General features: G+C 40.0%; 4 protein-coding genes across 4 annotated transcripts; all 4 read left to right on the forward strand.

The window, feature by feature from the left end:
- Positions 1-88: 88 nt before the first annotated feature.
- LOC104932550 (complement C1r-A subcomponent-like) lies at positions 89-4,142 on the forward strand. The gene is made up of 12 exons (XM_027289725.1): positions 89-193; positions 387-600; positions 972-1,149; positions 1,445-1,585; positions 1,853-2,058; positions 2,170-2,317; positions 2,417-2,535; positions 2,672-2,750; positions 2,876-2,947; positions 3,036-3,241; positions 3,331-3,545; positions 3,700-4,142. The coding sequence occupies exons 1-12, from the start codon at positions 168-170 to the stop codon at positions 4,064-4,066; spliced, it is 1,971 nt and encodes a 656-aa protein (XP_027145526.1). The 5' UTR covers positions 89-167; the 3' UTR covers positions 4,067-4,142.
- Positions 4,143-5,116: 974 nt separating this feature from the next.
- LOC104932554 (complement C1r-A subcomponent-like) lies at positions 5,117-10,566 on the forward strand. The gene is given in 14 exon segments (XM_027289720.1): positions 5,117-5,405; positions 5,710-5,923; positions 6,872-7,049; positions 7,251-7,391; positions 7,501-7,706; positions 7,801-7,948; positions 8,049-8,167; positions 8,287-8,365; positions 8,450-8,584; positions 8,675-8,746; positions 9,497-9,696; positions 9,798-9,932; positions 9,934-10,013; positions 10,127-10,566. Coding segments are annotated over 14 exon segments (2,100 nt in total). The 5' UTR covers positions 5,117-5,379; the 3' UTR covers positions 10,494-10,566.
- Positions 10,567-11,451: 885 nt separating this feature from the next.
- LOC113747902 (zinc finger protein 664-like) lies at positions 11,452-13,575 on the forward strand. The gene is made up of 2 exons (XM_027289729.1): positions 11,452-11,697; positions 11,845-13,575. Exons 1-2 carry the CDS (start codon positions 11,526-11,528, stop codon positions 13,062-13,064), a joined length of 1,392 nt encoding a protein of 463 aa, XP_027145530.1. The 5' UTR covers positions 11,452-11,525; the 3' UTR covers positions 13,065-13,575.
- A 1,351-nt stretch (positions 13,576-14,926) lies between these two features.
- LOC113747903 (zinc finger protein OZF-like) lies at positions 14,927-17,254 on the forward strand. Its single transcript, XM_027289731.1, has 2 exons — positions 14,927-15,418; positions 15,566-17,254. Exons 1-2 carry the CDS (start codon positions 15,247-15,249, stop codon positions 16,696-16,698), a joined length of 1,305 nt encoding a protein of 434 aa, XP_027145532.1. The 5' UTR covers positions 14,927-15,246; the 3' UTR covers positions 16,699-17,254.
- The last annotated feature ends 633 nt before the right edge of the window (positions 17,255-17,887 follow it).

Consider the following 17,887-nt stretch of genomic DNA (forward strand, 5'->3'; position numbering starts at 1 on the left):
TATTACAGTTTATACAGGCTTTTTTTTTGCCAAGATAAACAACTCCTGGAGGTTAAATTCCACTGAAAAATACTGCAAATCACAGCCTGTGTGACATTAGTGGTTCGTTTGTTTGTAAGACAGTTCGCCTAAAGCTGCAGTCACATTCAGATAAACCAACTGCAGACATGGGATGGTCTTACTGTGTTTTATGGTAAGTTTTGTCAGATTTTTTCACCTTCATGTTGTACGCTTTAGTGAAACAATTACAGCTTTATTGATCTGCACTACACTTTTTTTTTTTCAACGTACCAAGCACCAGAAAACTAAAGCAATATTATGTGGTTGCAAACACAATGATTGTGTTACTTTGTTTGTTATTCTCTGTTTATGCACAATAATTCCAGGTTTCTATATTTGTCAACAAGTGAGTGCTGGCAGCTGCCTCACACTGAACCTGTAATACACGGTGAGGTCCGGTCCCCTCAGTATCCCCAGCCTTACTATCCAAACCTGCTGAAGCAATGGCACCTCTGGGTTCCTAAGGGCTACCAGATCCGGCTATCTCTAACACATCTGGATATTAAAGCTTCTGCAGGCTGCTATGAAGACTCTCTGACGGTCAGAGCCACATTGAAACCTCATATTATTACAAACAATCGAACAGTGTTTTTGTACTCAAGACCAGAAACCACATTTGATTCAAATATTTGTTTGTTCACTTTGACTCGAGTATTGATGACCTGCACAAATCGAGGTCTTGAATCCAGCCCAAGGACTATCGCTTTCTTCATCAACTACAGATAAATTCTTATTGTGTCTCTGTCTGGTCATCCTGACTGATATACTGTAAACCTATGTGCACACATTGCTGTAGACTATAAAAGCTTTTTTTTTCAGACAATGACAATCTGACAATCTACGTTAGTAAAAGAGTGCCTCATCATGGCCAATGATCTTAAAATGTCTTTTTTACTCTTTACACATTTCAGGTTCTCGATGATCAAAAGATCTTGGAAAAGTTTTGTGGTCAGGCAAATTCAACTGACCACCCAGGCAAAGAGCCGATCCTTTCTCAAAGCAACAGACTAACTCTCATTTTCCAAACAAGTGACTCCACTGCAGAGCTTCAACAGCACACTGGTTTCTCTGCTACCTACAAGGCAATAGGTAAAGTTTTTCTGTTCACTTCCCTCTTCCCTACAATGTGTTATTACAGTAAGAGATAACTAACATGCTGATTTTACAGGTATTTTAGTCTGTATGATTAAGCTTATAAATATAAATAATATCTTAAACTGGAAGATCATAAGACCAGAAACTATCCATACTGCAGGGAATTCACCATGACAGTTGTCATTATGTCCAAGGTTAATCTTGAACTTTTGCTGTCCACCCTAAATCATGAATCAAACTTTAGGTTAGGTTTTCCCTTTAATTACCCTACTTATTTTTTCATTATCAGACGTGGATGAATGTTTAAAACCGGACCCTGGTCATGGGTCAGGTCCACCCTGCACCCAGATCTGCATCAACACCCCTGGTTCTTACCGCTGCTCCTGCCACCATGGTTACAAAATTCATCTAGACCAATACACGTGTTTGTGTGAGTACTGTATACAGCAACACACACACACACAAGACTCCTTCCCACAGCGTGTGTTTATTTCACTCCACTCACTTACTAGATTGCAGTCTACTGCTTCCCTCTTTGCATGGGGCCTACTTTGAACCAATAACCCCTACTCATTCTGCCTTTAAAGACTAACTTGTTTGATTCAATTAATCACTTTATGATCTAGGAGCTTGGTGGTTACAGTGTGGCATTGAGTTCGAATATTGAACCTCTTCTTGCTTTTGTCCCCATGTCCAGTATCTTGTGGTGATTGCATATTTGACAAACATAAGGGAAAGCTGTTCAGTCCAGGGTACCCTGGCCCCTCACCTCCTTTTCTCTCCTGCAAGTACATCATCTCTGTGGAGCCCAGATTCACTGTCACTCTCAACTTCACTGACAAGTTCCACATAAAGAGTGTGGACACTGAGCAAGGACCCAGGTGTTTACATCACTGGCTGCAGGTATTGGGCAAAGAGGTTCCTTACAATAAATGACAATAAAAAGAGAGCAAGTTAGTTATTCCTCTTTGTATATAAATAAACTTACTCTACCCCACTCCTCCTTCCTCAAAGGTGACCATCCCAGACAGAGAGCCAATGAAGCTGTGTGGTGGGAAGAGTCCAGGTCTGATAGCTACAAATGCCAGTACTGTCAGACTGGACTACCACACTGATGACGAAGGCCTAAGTCACGGCTGGGGCCTGGAGTACACCACAAACGGTGAGGGATGAAATGATAGAAACATGGTGTTTTTTTTGGGCTGGCAGTAATAGTTGTATAGCAGTACATATGTGAATAATATTTACGTTTACCTTTCAGAGGTCAAATGTCCATTCCTAGGTAATGTCTCCAAAGGCAGAGTGACTCCTGTTTTAAATGAATATTTTTTCAGAGATTACATCTATGTGACCTGTGACCAAGGATACAGGCTGATGATGGTTTGATGCTTTCTTTCTTTTACTGGCTATTTGTTAAAGTCAGAGAATTACATTGCTTAAGTTTCATATCTATTTGTTTGTTTCATTGTGTGACGTAAACAACCATATGTATTAATGAACCCACTCTATTTTCCAGGATGGTCATGAGATCAGTACATTCTCAGCCATGTGTCAAAGCGATGGACAGTGGCACCTCCCCCTGGCAAAATGCCAGAGTATGTCTGTATTGAGCCCAAATTATTTTGTGACGAATAAAGAAAAAACACCACAGTCCAATACATTTACTAACTAAAAACTAACTAAAAATAAATTCCATTATCTTGTTCCCTTTTGTCTCCAGTTACTTTCGACTGTAAAGCAGATGGAAAGTGGAGATCCAAACACAGCGATGTCATTCCTACGTGTATACCTGGTAATTGACACCTTGTGATATCTAATCTAGGACACTTTAATTAAAGCATAAAGTCTGTGTGAACCAAATTTATGTCTGTTTCATCCAGTCTGTGGCAAGCCCACAAAACAAATCGCTGCCTATCAGAGAATCATTGGAGGCAAAGAAGCTCCAGATGATACAATCCCCTGGCAAGTGTTACTGAGTGTAGATGGACATAGGGCAGGAGGCATGGTGATTGCAGACCGCTGGATTTTGACTGCAGCTCATGTCCTCAAACATAATGGAAATATCACATCAAGCGAGGCTGTACGGGTAAGTGGACTACTGTGGTGTGTGGTGTTATCTGCATGCCCATTGCCTCCATGATTTTGACTTGACATGTATTTATTCCTGTGCTGCAGGCTTACATGGGACTCACTAATATTAAGGGCCTGCAGCTGTCTCCTTTGAATGCTGCTTCAGTCCATGTTCACCCTGAATACAACAACCCAAACGGCTTAAACTACAACCATGACATTGGCTTGGTCAAACTGCAAGAACCAATCACCTTCAACTCATCCATTATGCCAATATGTTTACCAGCAGAGGATGCCACCTATGTCACTGGCATGATGGGGTAAAGGCACTATGTTGTATTATCCATTTTATCAGATATTATTTATTTTCTCCACTTTAGTTTTGTCATGCCAACACGTGAATCTTGCCCAGTCTGCATGCGGGTGACTGTGATTTTTTTCCCTATTCACATAACTGTCTATTTCTTTTTTCAGAATGGTGTCAGGCTTTGGTCTCACAGATTTGGGCAGACGGAAGAGTCTAACAAATAAGCTGAAGTATGTGCAGCTCCCAGTTGTGGAGCAGGAGGAATGCAGCAATTCAATCACTTTGGCAAAGAGGACAAGGAAATATCTACCAAATCTGACAAATAACATGTTTTGTGCTGGAGTCCCTGAAGGTGGGAAGGACTCATGCCAAGGTGATGCTGGAGGGCCCTTTGTCTTAAGAGATGATGGACAGTTCTGGGCTGCTGGGATTGTCAGCTGGGGGGTTGACTGCGGACAGCAGGGAACATACGGAGTCTATACAAGAGTGGCTAACTACCTGGACTGGATCAAGAAAACCACGCAAGAGAACTGAATTTGCTATATTAGACTAAAGTTAATTAAACTTAATGTGTTGAACAACAAGTACAGCCAAATAAAAACAAATAAGAAAGAAAAACTTTGCTTTTATAGTCGTTCATCACCCAACTTACTACGTGATGTAAAGATGCTGGACAGCACTTGCAGTAAGTGGTTTGCTACAGAACAATCAGTCTATAAGGTCCGGCGCTGGTACTGAACCTGGTTCTGTTACCTGCTAACAGCAGATTCAGTAAGCAGCAGTTAATTAGCAGTTAGGTACTTTAGCAAGTCATTAGAGTAAAGGTAGTTTTCCATCAGGAAACTCTGATGATCAGTGGGAAGACATCAAAGGAAAAAAACAACAAATATATTATGTAAAAAATATAATTTAGTTTAACCAAAACCACTGAATAGAGTTATAAAGTTGTACTTTTGTACAGTAATCAGTGAAGCCCAGTCATACATGTTACAGCCCTCTGAATCACTCATAGACTGTATCGAACAGGAATCACTCCCCTTCTAAGATGTGAGAAAGAGAGACAGTGTTTCAATAGACGCAAAATATACCCCTGAGCTCAGGATGAGTCATCAACAACCTCTTATCATTTATCAGGAAATGATTAACTCTAAAATACCATAAAGAATACCTTAAAAGTTATTTGTTGTTATTGTTGGGCCAGATACTGGTGTATGGATATAGCATTTAAACATCGATTTTGACTTCATAGGTTCATACAGGGGGTGGCACAGTGGAGCAGTGGTTAGGACTGTCGCCTCACTAGCACCTTAGCACTGTTCCTGGTTCGGACCTTGGCTGGGGCTTTGCTGTGTGTAGTTGGCATATTCTCCCCATGTCTTCCTCCCACAGTCCAAAAACAGGCACTTAACAGGTTAATTGGTGACTCTAAATTTCCTGTAGGTGGGACTGTGAGCACGAATGGTTGTTTGTCTCTATGTGTCCTGTGATGAACTGGCGACTTGTCAAGGGTGTACCCCACCTAGTGTACACACAATACAGTAGACTCTCCTTACGATGACATTTGTGGGACTTCACTGTACTGTGCATTGTTCTTTTTACTGTATACAAACTCTGTTTCATTACTCATTCTTCTAGTTCAGTTAGTCAGATTTATTGACCAACTATTCACCCTGTTTCTCTATAGCTTATACCTACATTTATTTTGCCAAGATAAACAAATACTGGAGGTTAAACTCCAGTGCAAAATACTGCAAACTGCAAACCACCTGTGTGACATTAGTAGTCTATTTGTTCATGAGAGTTTTCGCCTAAAACAGCAATCACACAGAAATTAACTTATTGCAGACATGGGATGGACCTGCTATGTTTTATGGTAAGCATTTTTCACCATCATGTTGCAACTTTTAGCGAAGTCTTTCCTTTTCATGGATTTCTATCTTTCTATTTTACATTTACTATATGTACACATAACAGCAATGCCTAGTATCTTTTTGTTAAAGATTGGCTATAAATAATCACTTTTTATAATGTAGAACCAAATAGAAAACTAAAGCAACACTATTTTGTTCCAAAAGCTAAAAAAATGATTGTATCACTTTGTTTGTTCTTTTTCTATTTACATCAACCTTGGACTAACACCTTAGTTCCAATTCTCTGTTTATGCACAAAAATTCTAGGTTTCTGTGTTTGTCTTTGAGTAAGTGTTGGCAGCTGCCCGACTCGCAACCAGTGATACATGGGGAGGTCCATTCCCCACAGTATCCCCAGCCTTACCTTCCCAACCTAAAAATGGAATGGGACCTCTGGGTTCCTGAGGGCTACCAGATCCAGTTGTCCCTAAAACATCTGGATATTAAAACGTCTTCAGGCTGCTATCAAGAGTCTTTGACGGTCAGAGCCACATTAAAAACTTTTATACAATGTTCCCTACAATAGACTAAAGCCAGTGTTTTTGGACTGAAGACCAGAACCCAATTTTAGTTTAATATTTATAACTTAATTGACTTGAATTGGAATCAGGGACATCACTTTTTTCAGCCATACATCCATCCATTTTCTTCCAAACATTTGGGGCAGGGTTGTTGTGTTAGCAAGCACATCAAAGTAATCCAGACATCCCTTTCCTCAGCAATGTCTTCTAACTCCTGGGGGATCCTGGGTATTCCCAAGCCAGATGAGATATACCATCTCTCCAGCATGTTCTGGGTCTACACCCACCACCTCAACTTTTTTTCTTTTGTTTGTTTGTTTATTTTTAGGCAAAGGACTAGTGGCACTTTTCAAGCTAGCTTACCCCTACCTCTATCTCTCTGAGCCCAGCCAGCCTACCAAGGAAACATATTTTGGCCACTTGTCTGTCACTTATAACTGATGTGGAGACTTTTATTCATGAATGGTCAGTTCAGGCAGTGGAGAGTAAGTACACAGGAATCCAAGATGCCCAAGCCCCCAGAATAGTGCCACAAGTACTTTGTCTGTAGTTTGTCCCTATAATCATACTCAGTGCATTTACTGTATAATGTATTTGCCAACTGGTCCTTAGTCTACAATTATTTTTTTTTTTTACCCTTTTTGTTGTTCAACATTGTTATATGACTCTGTATAGGCTTCTATGTTGTCTAATTCAATACACTTTTGTTGCTAAAGCCTTGCTTGGTCTGTTTTGACCGCCAAACTATAGTTAAGTATTTGCATTATTATCACTTGTAGCCAATATGGCTGCTGTTCAGTGAAAGTTATATCGTCTCACTGTAATTTACATGGAAGTTAGTTCGTCAGGGGGTGCCTCATCATTATCAATGGTCTCACTATGTCTTTTTTGCTCTTTACACATTTCAGGTTCTTGATGATCAAAAGATCTTGGAAAAGTTTTGTGGTCAGGCAAATTCAACTGACCACCCAGGCAAACAGCCGATCCTTTCTCAAAGCAACAGACTAAGTCTCATTTTCCAAACAAGTGACTCCACTGCAGAGGTCCAACGTCACACTGGTTTCTCTGCTACCTACAAGGCAATAGGTAGAGCTTTTCTGGTTACTTCCCTCTTCCCTGCAATGTGTTATTACAGTAAGAGATAACTAACATGGTGCTATTTCCCCCAACCCAAACAAATACAACAACATTATCTCTTTGAGCTGTAACAATATAAAAAAAAATATATAAATAATTTAAATTGAACTTTAGGTTAGCTTTTTCCTTTAAAAATCTTCTCATTATCAGACGTGGATGAATGTTCAAAACCAGACCCTGGAGATGGCTCAGGTCCACTCTGCACCCAGATCTGTGTCAATACCCCTGGGTCTTACCACTGCTCCTGCCACAATGGTTACAAACTTCATTTAGACCAATACACTTGTTTGTGTGAGTACTATCATCCTATGAAGTTCTGAGTTGGTGTAAAAAAAATGTGCTGAACTATTGAATCTCTCGTTTTTTGCCACAATAATACTTGCTTTTGCCCCATGTCCAGTATCTTGTGGTGATTGTATACTCAACAAACATAAAGGAAAGCTATCCAGTCCAGGGTACCCTGGCCCCTCACCTCCTTTTCTGTCCTGCAAGTACATCATCTCTGTGGAGCCCAAATTCACTGTCACTCTCAACTTCACTGACAAATTTCACATAAGGAGTGTGGACACTGAGCAAGGTCCCAGGTGTTTACATCACTGGCTGCAGGTATTGGCAAAGTAAATGACAATAAAAACAGCAGAGATAAATATGCCTCATTGTATAAAAATTAACTTACTCTATTCCTCCTCACCCTCATTAGGTGACCATCCCAGACAGAAAGCCCATGAAGCTGTGTGGTGGAAAGAGTCCAGGTCTGATAGCTACAAATTCCAGTACTGTCAGACTGGACTATCATACTGATTATGAAGGCCTGAGTCATGGCTGGAGCCTGGAGTACACCACAAATGGTGAGGGATGTTTGAGAGGTATAGTGTGTTGTTTGATTGACAGTAATGGTTGTACAACTGCACATATATGCTTAATATTTATGTATTGTGTCTCTTCCAGAGATCAAATGTCCACTTCTGGGTAATGTCTCCAAAGGCAGAGTGACTCCTGTTTTAAATGAATATTTCTTCAGAGATTACATCTATGTGACCTGTGACCAAGGATACAGGCTGATGATGGTTTGATGCTTTCTTTCTTTCACTGCCCATTTGCTGAGATATTAATTTTCATTTTTCTTTATTTGTTTCGATGTGTCATCCAAAATATAATACATTTAATCAACTTGTTGTCGTTTTAGGATGGTCATGAGATCAGTACATTCTCAGCCATGTGTCAAAGCGATGGACAGTGGCACCTCCCTCTGCCAAAATGCCAGAGTATGTTTTTTAAAGTTAAATACATTTCTTGAATCACTGGCACGATTAATACTATTAATATGTCCCTTTTTTGTTTTCCTCTAGTAATTGATTGTGGTGAACCCAAACCTTTGCTGAATGGAGGGATGAACTTCATGTCTGGCTTTCAGAATCAGTATCATTCTGTTGTTCAGTATCACTGTGATGAACCATTTTATACTCTGTCTAGGCATGTAGATGGTAATATATATATTTTAAATAAAAAATATATAATTAATAATCAAATATTATCTTAACTAAAAATAAATACCATTATTGTCTGGATTTCAGTCAGTTTTACCTGTGAAGCCGACGGAAAGTGGAGATCCAACCACAGCGATGTCACTCCAACATGTATACCTGGTATTGACACCCTGTACCTCTGATCTCATCTAAGACACTAGACACTCAACTTCTGTGCCTTCTCCTGGCTCTGTTTTCTTGCTTTAGAAAATTTAACCTGTTGGTGGGAGACTTTGGGCAGTCACCTGTCATTTCACAGAGAGGGTGTTCCTATTATTTGTTCTGCAAATACAAATGTGTAAAAGCCTGATTTAATGGTGGAAAATCATGAACCTTGAGACAAATTTCATCTTTGGTCTACAACAACATAGAGTACAAAATACATGCTTTGGGCTCGTTATGGGCACTCGTAGCACAGTGATGTGTATCATCCAGCACAAAGGTGAGCATTTCCAATGTCTTTTTCCGTGTTTGCTAGAGGTCGGCTGTGTGCAATGGTACAGTGCCCCCATCCCTAAGAAATCACATCCTCTGCTGTGTCTTGCCCCTCACCTCCAAAGCAAAGCATTGAAAAGCATGTCTAGATGATATCTCATCTTACTGTTAGACAGTACTGTAGCTGACTCTGATGCCTTGGGCATTGTGCCCTGTGACCACGGTGAAATGTGGGCCTAAAGAAGTATGAGGTTTCCCAGGGCATTCAGTTCCTTCTGCTGCCATTCAAACTTGTGGGTTTGGTGCGAGAGGATTAGCAAAGTAACACCAGATGGCAGAGAGACAGGCGGAAGGTTTTGTTCAAAATGCAGACTGAAGCTTTAATCAAAACATGAAGTCTGTGTGAACCTATTTTTTTTGTCTGTCCTCGTCCAGTTTGTGGCAAACCAACAAAACTTATCTCAACCTATCAGAGGATCATTGGAAGCAGTGCAGACAATACCATCCCCTGGCATGTGCTACTGGATATAAATGGAAGAACAGGAGGAGGCATGCTAATTGCAGACAGTTGGATTATGACTGCAGCTCATGTCCTAACACATTATGGAAATATAACATCAAGCGAGGCTGTGTGGGTAAGTGGACTACTGTGGTGTGTGGTGTTATCTGCATGCCCATTGCCTCTATGTTTTTGACATGCTTGACATTTATTTCCTCCTGTGCTGTTGATTTGCAGGCTTACATGGGACATACAGATGTTAACACCTTGAAGCTATCTCCTATCTATGCTGCTTCAGTCCATGTTCACCCCGAATACAATAACCCCAACGGCTTAGACTACAACGATGACATTGCCTTGATCAAACTGCAAAGAACCAATCACCTTCAACTCCTCCATTATGCCAATATGTTTACCTGCAGAGGGTGCCACATACACCACTGACATGATAGGGTAAGCAAACAACTGAGAGTTTTAATTTAACAATGGTATTTAAACATATTATAGTCATGCCAACATGTAAATCATGTTAAGATTCTCAGACTTTTTATTTTGTTTTTTTCCAGACTGGTGTCAGGCTTCACCATCACAGAAACTGACAACCAACAGATCTTCACAAATAAACTGAAATATGTGCACCTCCTTGTGGTGGAGCAGAAGACATGCAGGCGCTCAGTCAATAAGCTGAAGAAGACAAGAGACAATGTACCAAGTCTGACAAATAATATGTTTTGTGCTGGAGTCCCTGAAGGAGGGAAGGACTCCTGTCATGGTGACAGTGGAAGTCCCATCGCCCTGAAGGATGACGGACGGTTCTGGGCTGCTGGGATTGTCAGTTGGGGGGTTGACTGCAGACAGCAGGGAATGTATGGAGTCTATACCAGAGTCGCTAACTACGTGGACTGGATCAAAAAGACTATTCAAGAAAATTAAATTTACTATATTTCATTACGATGTTGATAAAACTTGGTGTGCTGAACAAAAGCAGGCAATTAAAAACAAATGAGGAAGAATAATCTGACTCATTTGGTCTTTCCTTATCCATCCGACAGAACTAAAAAGTATTATATATAGTATTTTATTATGTTAACTATAGTCTCTAACTTTGTCTGTCTTTCATTTTGTGAGAGGCAGATAGCATAATGCAGAGCCTTGGAGTGGCAATGGAGAAAAACAAATATATATATATGAAGGTCACGTTCTACTACACTGAGCACTAAATTTGCTATTGTGTGCACACAAGATACAACTTGTTCCCACGTTTTCGAATTATTTATTGGCACAAGATATAACTTTGTGGTTCATTTGTGCGCACAATTTAAGTGCAGTGTTTTCCCAGGGGATGATGGAAACATTTTACACACATAAACAGTAGATAAAATGGCAAAGGAGGCAGTAAAGAAAGAGGAGGTGGAAATAAAAATAAAATTATCAAAAGCAGAAGGAAAAAATTTAATATGGAAGGAAATGGAAGAACCAGGAAAAGGGGAGACATTTATAATGGGGAGGTAGCAGAGCAGAGCAGGTGATCATGAGCAGATTAAGAACAGGGCACAGTAAACTGAATAACACACTCAATATATTAGGAAAACATCCAACCGGTCAGTGTAGATGTTGGGAGAGAGAGACAGTGGAGCATGTGATTGTTGCTTGTCATGGATATGAAAGGGAGAGGGAAGAGATGACACCAGGGTTGCAGAAGACAGGAAGAGTGGAGAAAAGTTAATAGAATATGGGAAATGTAGAGAAGGGAGGAAAATCATAATGGGATATCTTGTTTTACCTGGGTTAATAAAAAGAATAATAATTTTTAAAAAAAAGGAAGTAGTAAAGAAGTAAAGTCCACAAGAGGGCAGTATATGCCGACTGCAGTTAAACGACAAAGAAGAAAAAGAAGAAGTTAGAATAAAGTGGAAGACGGCATTGTAGCGGAGAGTCAATTATTTCATTCGTAATTAAGCAACAATGTCTTCAGTTGAGTGTTTGAGAGAGTTTGTCAACGAGCGACTAACTGCTGCTGCTGAAGAAATATTTGGAGTTTTTATAAAAACTATCGTCGAGTACGAAGAAGAGATCTATCGTCAGCGCAAACTGCTGGATATCGTTTGGAAACCTGAAATAAAGTTACACAGGATAGGTGTGTTAAACTTTTACTAGTTAATCATTTATAATTATAGTTGTTAGATACAGCAGTGACGTTACTGCTACTAATTTACTCGCATGTCTGCATTTCCTCTTCACCATCACAGTAGTGTCACATTAATTTTGTTCTCTGTCCCTCCAGATCTCCAACAGCAACATGTCTGTGAGGAGGAAGAGGAGGAGGTTCTCACTGACCAGCAGCTCTGTAACCAGGAGAGGAGCTCCAGTCTGGACCAAGAGGACCCAGAGCCTGTACAGATTAAAGAGGAACAGGAGGAACTCTGCACCAGTCAGGAGGGAGAGGAGCTTGTGATGAAGGTGGAGGCTGATACCTTTGTGGTGACTCCTACTGATGAGGAAAGGGACCACAGTGAAGCAGAACCTGAAAGTGACCACCAGCTGCTGTTGAACAACTGTAATGCAGCTGAGAGCCAAGATCAGAAAGGACACAAGAATGAAGACTCTACTAGAGATGCAGAGTCAGAACAAAACAATCAACAGTATGAAAACAGAAGTCACAGTGACCTCGTCAACAACCCTAACTCGTCAGGGGCTGACAGTAATATTCACAAACCGTCTTTAATATGTAACACTTGTGGAAAGGATTATAAGTATAGGTCAGTACTTCTGAGACACATGAGCATACACACAGATGAGAAGCCGTACCTTTGCAAAACCTGCGGGAAAAGATTTTGTAGAATTCATTCACTGAAAATACATCAAAGAGTTCACACAGGTGAGAAGCCGTATATTTGCACAACATGTGGGAGATCTTTTGCACAGTGTAGTACCTTGAACATCCACATTAGAAATGTCCACAATAAAGAGAAGCCGTACCTTTGCAAGATCTGTGGGAAAAGATTCAGTAGAGTGTCAACATTGAAAAAGCATCAGAGAATCCACACAGGTGAGAAGCCGTATATTTGTGCAACATGTGGGAAAGCTTTCAGACAGAGTAGTGCCTTGAACATCCACGTTAGAAATGTCCACAATAATGAGAAGCCGTGTCTTTGCAAGATCTGTGGGAAAAGATTTAGTAGAGTGTCAACATTGAAAAAGCATCAGAGAATCCACACAGGTGAGAAGCCATATATTTGTACAACATGTGGGAAAGCTTTCAAACAGAGTAGTAACTTAAACGTCCACATTAGACATGTCCACAATAATGAGAAGCCGTGTCTTTGCAAGATCTGTGGGAAAAGATTCAGTAGAGTGTCAACATTGAAAAAGCATCAGAGAATCCACACAGGTGAGAAGCCGTGTATTTGTACATGTGGGAAAGCTTTCAGACAGAGTAGTGCCTTGAACGTCCACATTAGACGCATCCACACCAGTGAGAGGCCGTATGCCTGCAACGTGTGAGAAAAGATTAATTGCTCTGACACAATTGAAAAAACATACTGTGCCACGGTTCGTGGTCAGAACTGAAGAACTCACTGACTGTTTTTGTATGACCATATGTGTATATGGTCATATATTATGTATATAAATGTTCCTTATTTTTGCTGTTTTATACTGTACACTGTTTCACTGTGCCTGATTTATAGCTGAATTAGCAAATTGAATTATCAAATTTTATGAAATGTTTTTTATACATAATATGTATACTTGTATATATACACACACAGACATACTGAAATACATGTTTACAAAGTCTAAATGTTGTGTACTTTTTGGAGTACTGCTAATATACAGCTCTGTGATCAACACTACTTGCTAAAGTTCTGAAGTTTCACGATACAGAAAGAATCGATTAAACAAAATTATATTTAAATTGGGTCAGAGAGTTATATAATAAACAATCATCTTTACTTCATTCACTTGTCTCTTCTTATTGAAACAGATGTATTCATTAAAAACTTGTTGGTCACTGGAAGTGAAAAGCTGACTGTATCTTCGACAAGAGAAAAAGAAAATTGCTGTCTGCGCCTAATGCTTTGTTTATGTGTGATGAGCAAACATTTTTTGTTACAGATTGTGCTGATTATTCTTGAAACTGAGGTGTCTGCACATAGGTGCATAGTTACATACTAATACTAGTACTATTATATACATTGTTTTACATTGAGATACTTGTCTGTGTCGCTAGTTGTTATTTTGATCCATCCTGACTTTGAGGTTATTTGGATAAGGGTACCAAAGAACTGCTAGGACGGCGCCACTGTCAAGTGTGTTGATGTTTGTGTTGCAATGTAAGTTGAGGGAGCCGTGGGATTGTGTGTCTCGGGTCCCATGTGTTGTTTGTTTAGGGGCCTCTCTTTTCCTCTGTCCCTCTCTTACACAAGAGTTATATTATTGCTGACTTTGACTGCATGTCCTGGGAGCATAACCTCCACTGTATATAAGGGCTTGCTCGCATAGTTAAGAAGAGTTTCATTATTCGGCTGGAGGCTCTCCAAGTAACGTTTTACTTGTTTACGATACTGTACTTATTTCTTCAAACATCTTCAACTGCATCGCCACTGAATATACGACAAAACTTTACAACAATTACTAATAATACTAAACACCAGTTTTAACTACCATCAACTGCAAGCAGAACGTAATAACTTCCACACATCCACCATCGAAACTTAACAGTGTGACATCCAGCGAAGTGAGGGCTCACTAAAAAGAGCCGGATCATTTGGCTCAGCTCACCAAGAAGAGCCAGCTCTTTCGGCTCCCAAATGGCTCTTCATTTTACCACATATACCTTATGTAATTCAGGCAAATTTAGCACTGTTTTGACTTGTGATTTGTATTTGAACGCATATATCACTTGAATTTCAAAAATTTGTTCTAGCCAATTGCATTTACAGTTGTAAAATCCCTTGTAACTCCCTAATACCACCCAATGAATGCACTAACTTGCTCGAGGAACCGCTCTGCTACACAAAGCAGATAGAAACGCCTATAAAAACCTAAGCGTAGAAATTTTAAAGAAGGACAGCTATGGACATTTTATTTAAACACACACACGCAAAGTACTGAAAAAAAATCTAAATTAAATATCAACACTCAAGTAAATGTGCTTTGTTAATGCCCACCACTGACATCTGGACAAATAAAACCAAAATGTTTTTGGTATAGTGTAAAAAATAATATATCTTTGCACCACACTCCTCTCTCATCTTCACTCCTGTCCTCCTGTCTCTCCTTCAGCGTGTCTCCCTCCTCTTGTCTCCTGTCACAGTCTCAGCGGTGCTACCCCACACGTCCCTGCTTGGTGAAATGCTCCTTGTCAATCCTCACTTGATTGGTTGCACAGCATGCATGTGACACCCGTAGTCAATGCCCACAGGTACTTTTCCTAAAGAGAAAAGTAAAAGAAAGAAAGAAAAAGAAAAGAAAAGAACGGTTCGCGGACGGACGGGAGCTCCTTAAAAGAGCCGGCTCTTTGAACCGGTTCGTTCACGACCGACACATCACTAATCCAGCGGAAGTAAACAAACACTACAGCTGTTAGCAGTGTTAGCTCTGTGCACGCCAAGTTATTGAATAAAGTGGAAGACGGTATTGTAGCGGTGACACAGTCAATTATTTCATTCGTAATTAAGCAACAATGTCTTCAGTTGAGTGTTTGAGAGAGTTTGTCAACGAGCGACTAAATGCTGCTGCTGAAGAAATATTTGGCGTTTTTATAAAAACTATCGTCGAGTACGAAGAAGAGATCTATCGTCAGCGCAAACTGCTGGATATCGTTTGGAAACCTGAAATAAAGTTACACAGGATAGGTGTGTTAAACTTTTACTAGTTAATCATTTATAATTATAGTTGTTAGATACAGCAGTGACGTTACTGCTACTAATTTACTCGCATGTCTGCATTTCCTCTTCACCATCACAGTAGTGTCACATTAATTTTGTTCTCTGTCCCTCCAGATCTCCAACAGCAACATGTCTGTGAGGAGGAAGAGGAGGAGGTTCTCACTGACCAGCAGCTCTGTAACCAGGAGAGGAGCTCCAGTCTGGACCAAGAGGACCCAGAGCCTGTACAGATTAAAGAGGAACAGGAGGAACTCTGCACCAGTCAGGAGGGAGAGGAGCTTGTGATGAAGGTGGAGGCTGATACCTTTGTGGTGACTCCTACTGATGAGGAAAGGGACCACAGTGAAGCAGAACCTGAAAGTGACCACCAGCTGCTGTTGAACAACTTTAATGCAGCTGAGAGCCAAGATCAGAAAGGATACAAGAATGAAGACTCTACTCGAGATGCAGAGTCAGAACAAAACAATCAGCAGTATGAAAACAAAAGTCACAGTGACCTTGTCAACAACCCTAACTCATCAGGGGCTGACAGTAATATTCACAAACAGTCTTTTAAATGTAATACTTGTGGAAAGGATTATAAGTGTAAGTCATCACTTCTGAACCACATGAAAATACACACAGGTGGGAAGCCGTACCTTTGCAAAACCTGCGGGAAAAGATTTTGTAGGATTCATTCATTGAAAATACATCAAAGCATTCACACAGGTGAGAAGCCATATATTTGCACAACATGTGGGAAAAGATTTCGTAGAATTGATTCATTGACAATGCATCAAAGAGTTCACACAGGTGAGAAGCCGTATATTTGCACAACATGTGAGAAAGCTTTCAGGCAGAGTAGTACCTTGAATACCCACATTAGACATGTCCACAATAATGAGAAGCCATGCCTTTGCAAGATCTGTGGGAAAAGATTCAGTGAAGTGTCAACATTGAAAAAGCATCAGAGCATACACACAGGTGAGAAGCCGTACCTTTGCAAAACCTGCGGAAAAAGATTTTGTAGAATTGATTCATTGAACCAGCATCAGAGAGTTCACACAGGAGAGAAGCCATATTTTTGTACAATATGTGGGAAAGCTTTCACACAGGGATCTCATCTGAACGTCCACATTAGATGCGTCCACAATAATGAGAAGCCATGCCTTTGCAAGATCTGTGGGAAAAGCTTCAGTAAAGTGTCAACATTGAAAAAGCATCAGACAATCCACAATGGTGAGAAGTCATATGCCTGCAACATGTGAGAAAAGGTTCGCTGTTCTGACACACTTGAAAAAACATGCAGCAACACACAGAGATGAGAGGCCATACACTGCAACATGTGTAAGAAAACATTCTGCGCCACATTTGACTTGAAAGAGCACATCAAAATCCATACAGGTTAATAGCTGTTAACTCACAAATCATGTGACCTTACAGTCAATGAGAGGAGCCAACACTGGTGAGAGACCTTTGCAATGTTTGTTCGTGGTCAGAACTGAAGAACTCACTGACTGTATTGTATGACCATATGAGAAGTCCTATTGTATATAAATGTTCTTTAGTTTTGCTGTTTTATACTGTTCACTACTTCACTGTGCCTGATTTATAGCTGAATTAGCAAACAGAATTATCAGAATTTGTGAAATGTTTTTTTCTACATAATATGTACGTTTGTGTATATATATACACACACAGACACAGACATATTGAAATAAATGTTTACAAAGTCTAAATGTTGTGCACTTTTTGGAGTACTGCTAATATACAGCTCTGTGATCAACACTGCTTGCTAAAGTTCTGAAGTTTCACGATGTAGAAAGAATGGATTAAACAAAATGATATTTAAATTGGGTCACAGTTGTATAATTAACAATCATCTTTACTTCATTCACTTGCCTCATGATTGAAACAGATGTATTCATTAAAAACTTGTTGGTAAGTAGAAGTGAAAAGCTGACTATCTTCAACAAGAGAAAAAGAAAATAGCTGTCTGCGCATAATGCTTTGTTTATGTGTGATGAGCAAACATTTTTTCTAACAGATTGCACATAGGTGCATAGTTACATACTAATACTAATACTATTATATACATATGGTTGACATTGAGATACTTGTCTGTGTTGCTAGTTGTTATTTTGATCCATTCTGACTTTGAGGTTATTTGAATAAGGGTACCAAAGAACTGCCAGGACGGCGCCACTGTCAAGTGTGTTGATGTTTGTGTTGCAATGTAAGTTGAGGGAGTCATGTAGGATCAGGTGTCTTGGGTCCCATGTGGTGTTTGTTTAGGGGCCTCTCTTTTCTTCTGTCCCTCTCTTACACGAGAGTTATATTATTGTTGACTTTGACTGCATGTCTTGGGAGCATAACCTCCACTGTATATAAGGGCTTTCCCTGCATAGTTCAGGAGAGTTTCATTATTCGGCTGGAAGCTCTCCAAGTAACGTGTTA

This window comes from Larimichthys crocea, chromosome XVI (genome assembly GCF_000972845.2).
Source record: "Larimichthys crocea isolate SSNF chromosome XVI, L_crocea_2.0, whole genome shotgun sequence".
In the NCBI taxonomy this organism is placed as follows: Eukaryota; Metazoa; Chordata; class Actinopteri; family Sciaenidae; genus Larimichthys; species Larimichthys crocea.

Excerpts from the sequence above, each read along its gene's own strand:
- LOC104932550 (XM_027289725.1), top strand. The coding sequence starts at position 168 with ATGGGATGGTCTTACTGTGTTTTATG. Across the intron at positions 601-971 it reads GCTATGAAGACTCTCTGACG|GTTCTCGATGATCAAAAGAT; the intron begins GTCAGAGCCACA and ends TACACATTTCAG. Across the intron at positions 1,150-1,444 it reads TGCTACCTACAAGGCAATAG|ACGTGGATGAATGTTTAAAA; the intron begins GTAAAGTTTTTC and ends TTTCATTATCAG.
- LOC113747902 (XM_027289729.1), top strand. The coding sequence starts at position 11,526 with ATGTCTTCAGTTGAGTGTTTGAGAGAGTTTGTCAACGAGCGACTAACT. Across the intron at positions 11,698-11,844 it reads AATAAAGTTACACAGGATAG|ATCTCCAACAGCAACATGTC; the intron begins GTGTGTTAAACT and ends CTGTCCCTCCAG.
- LOC113747903 (XM_027289731.1), top strand. The coding sequence starts at position 15,247 with ATGTCTTCAGTTGAGTGTTTGAGAGAGTTTGTCAACGAGCGACTAAAT. Across the intron at positions 15,419-15,565 it reads AATAAAGTTACACAGGATAG|ATCTCCAACAGCAACATGTC; the intron begins GTGTGTTAAACT and ends CTGTCCCTCCAG.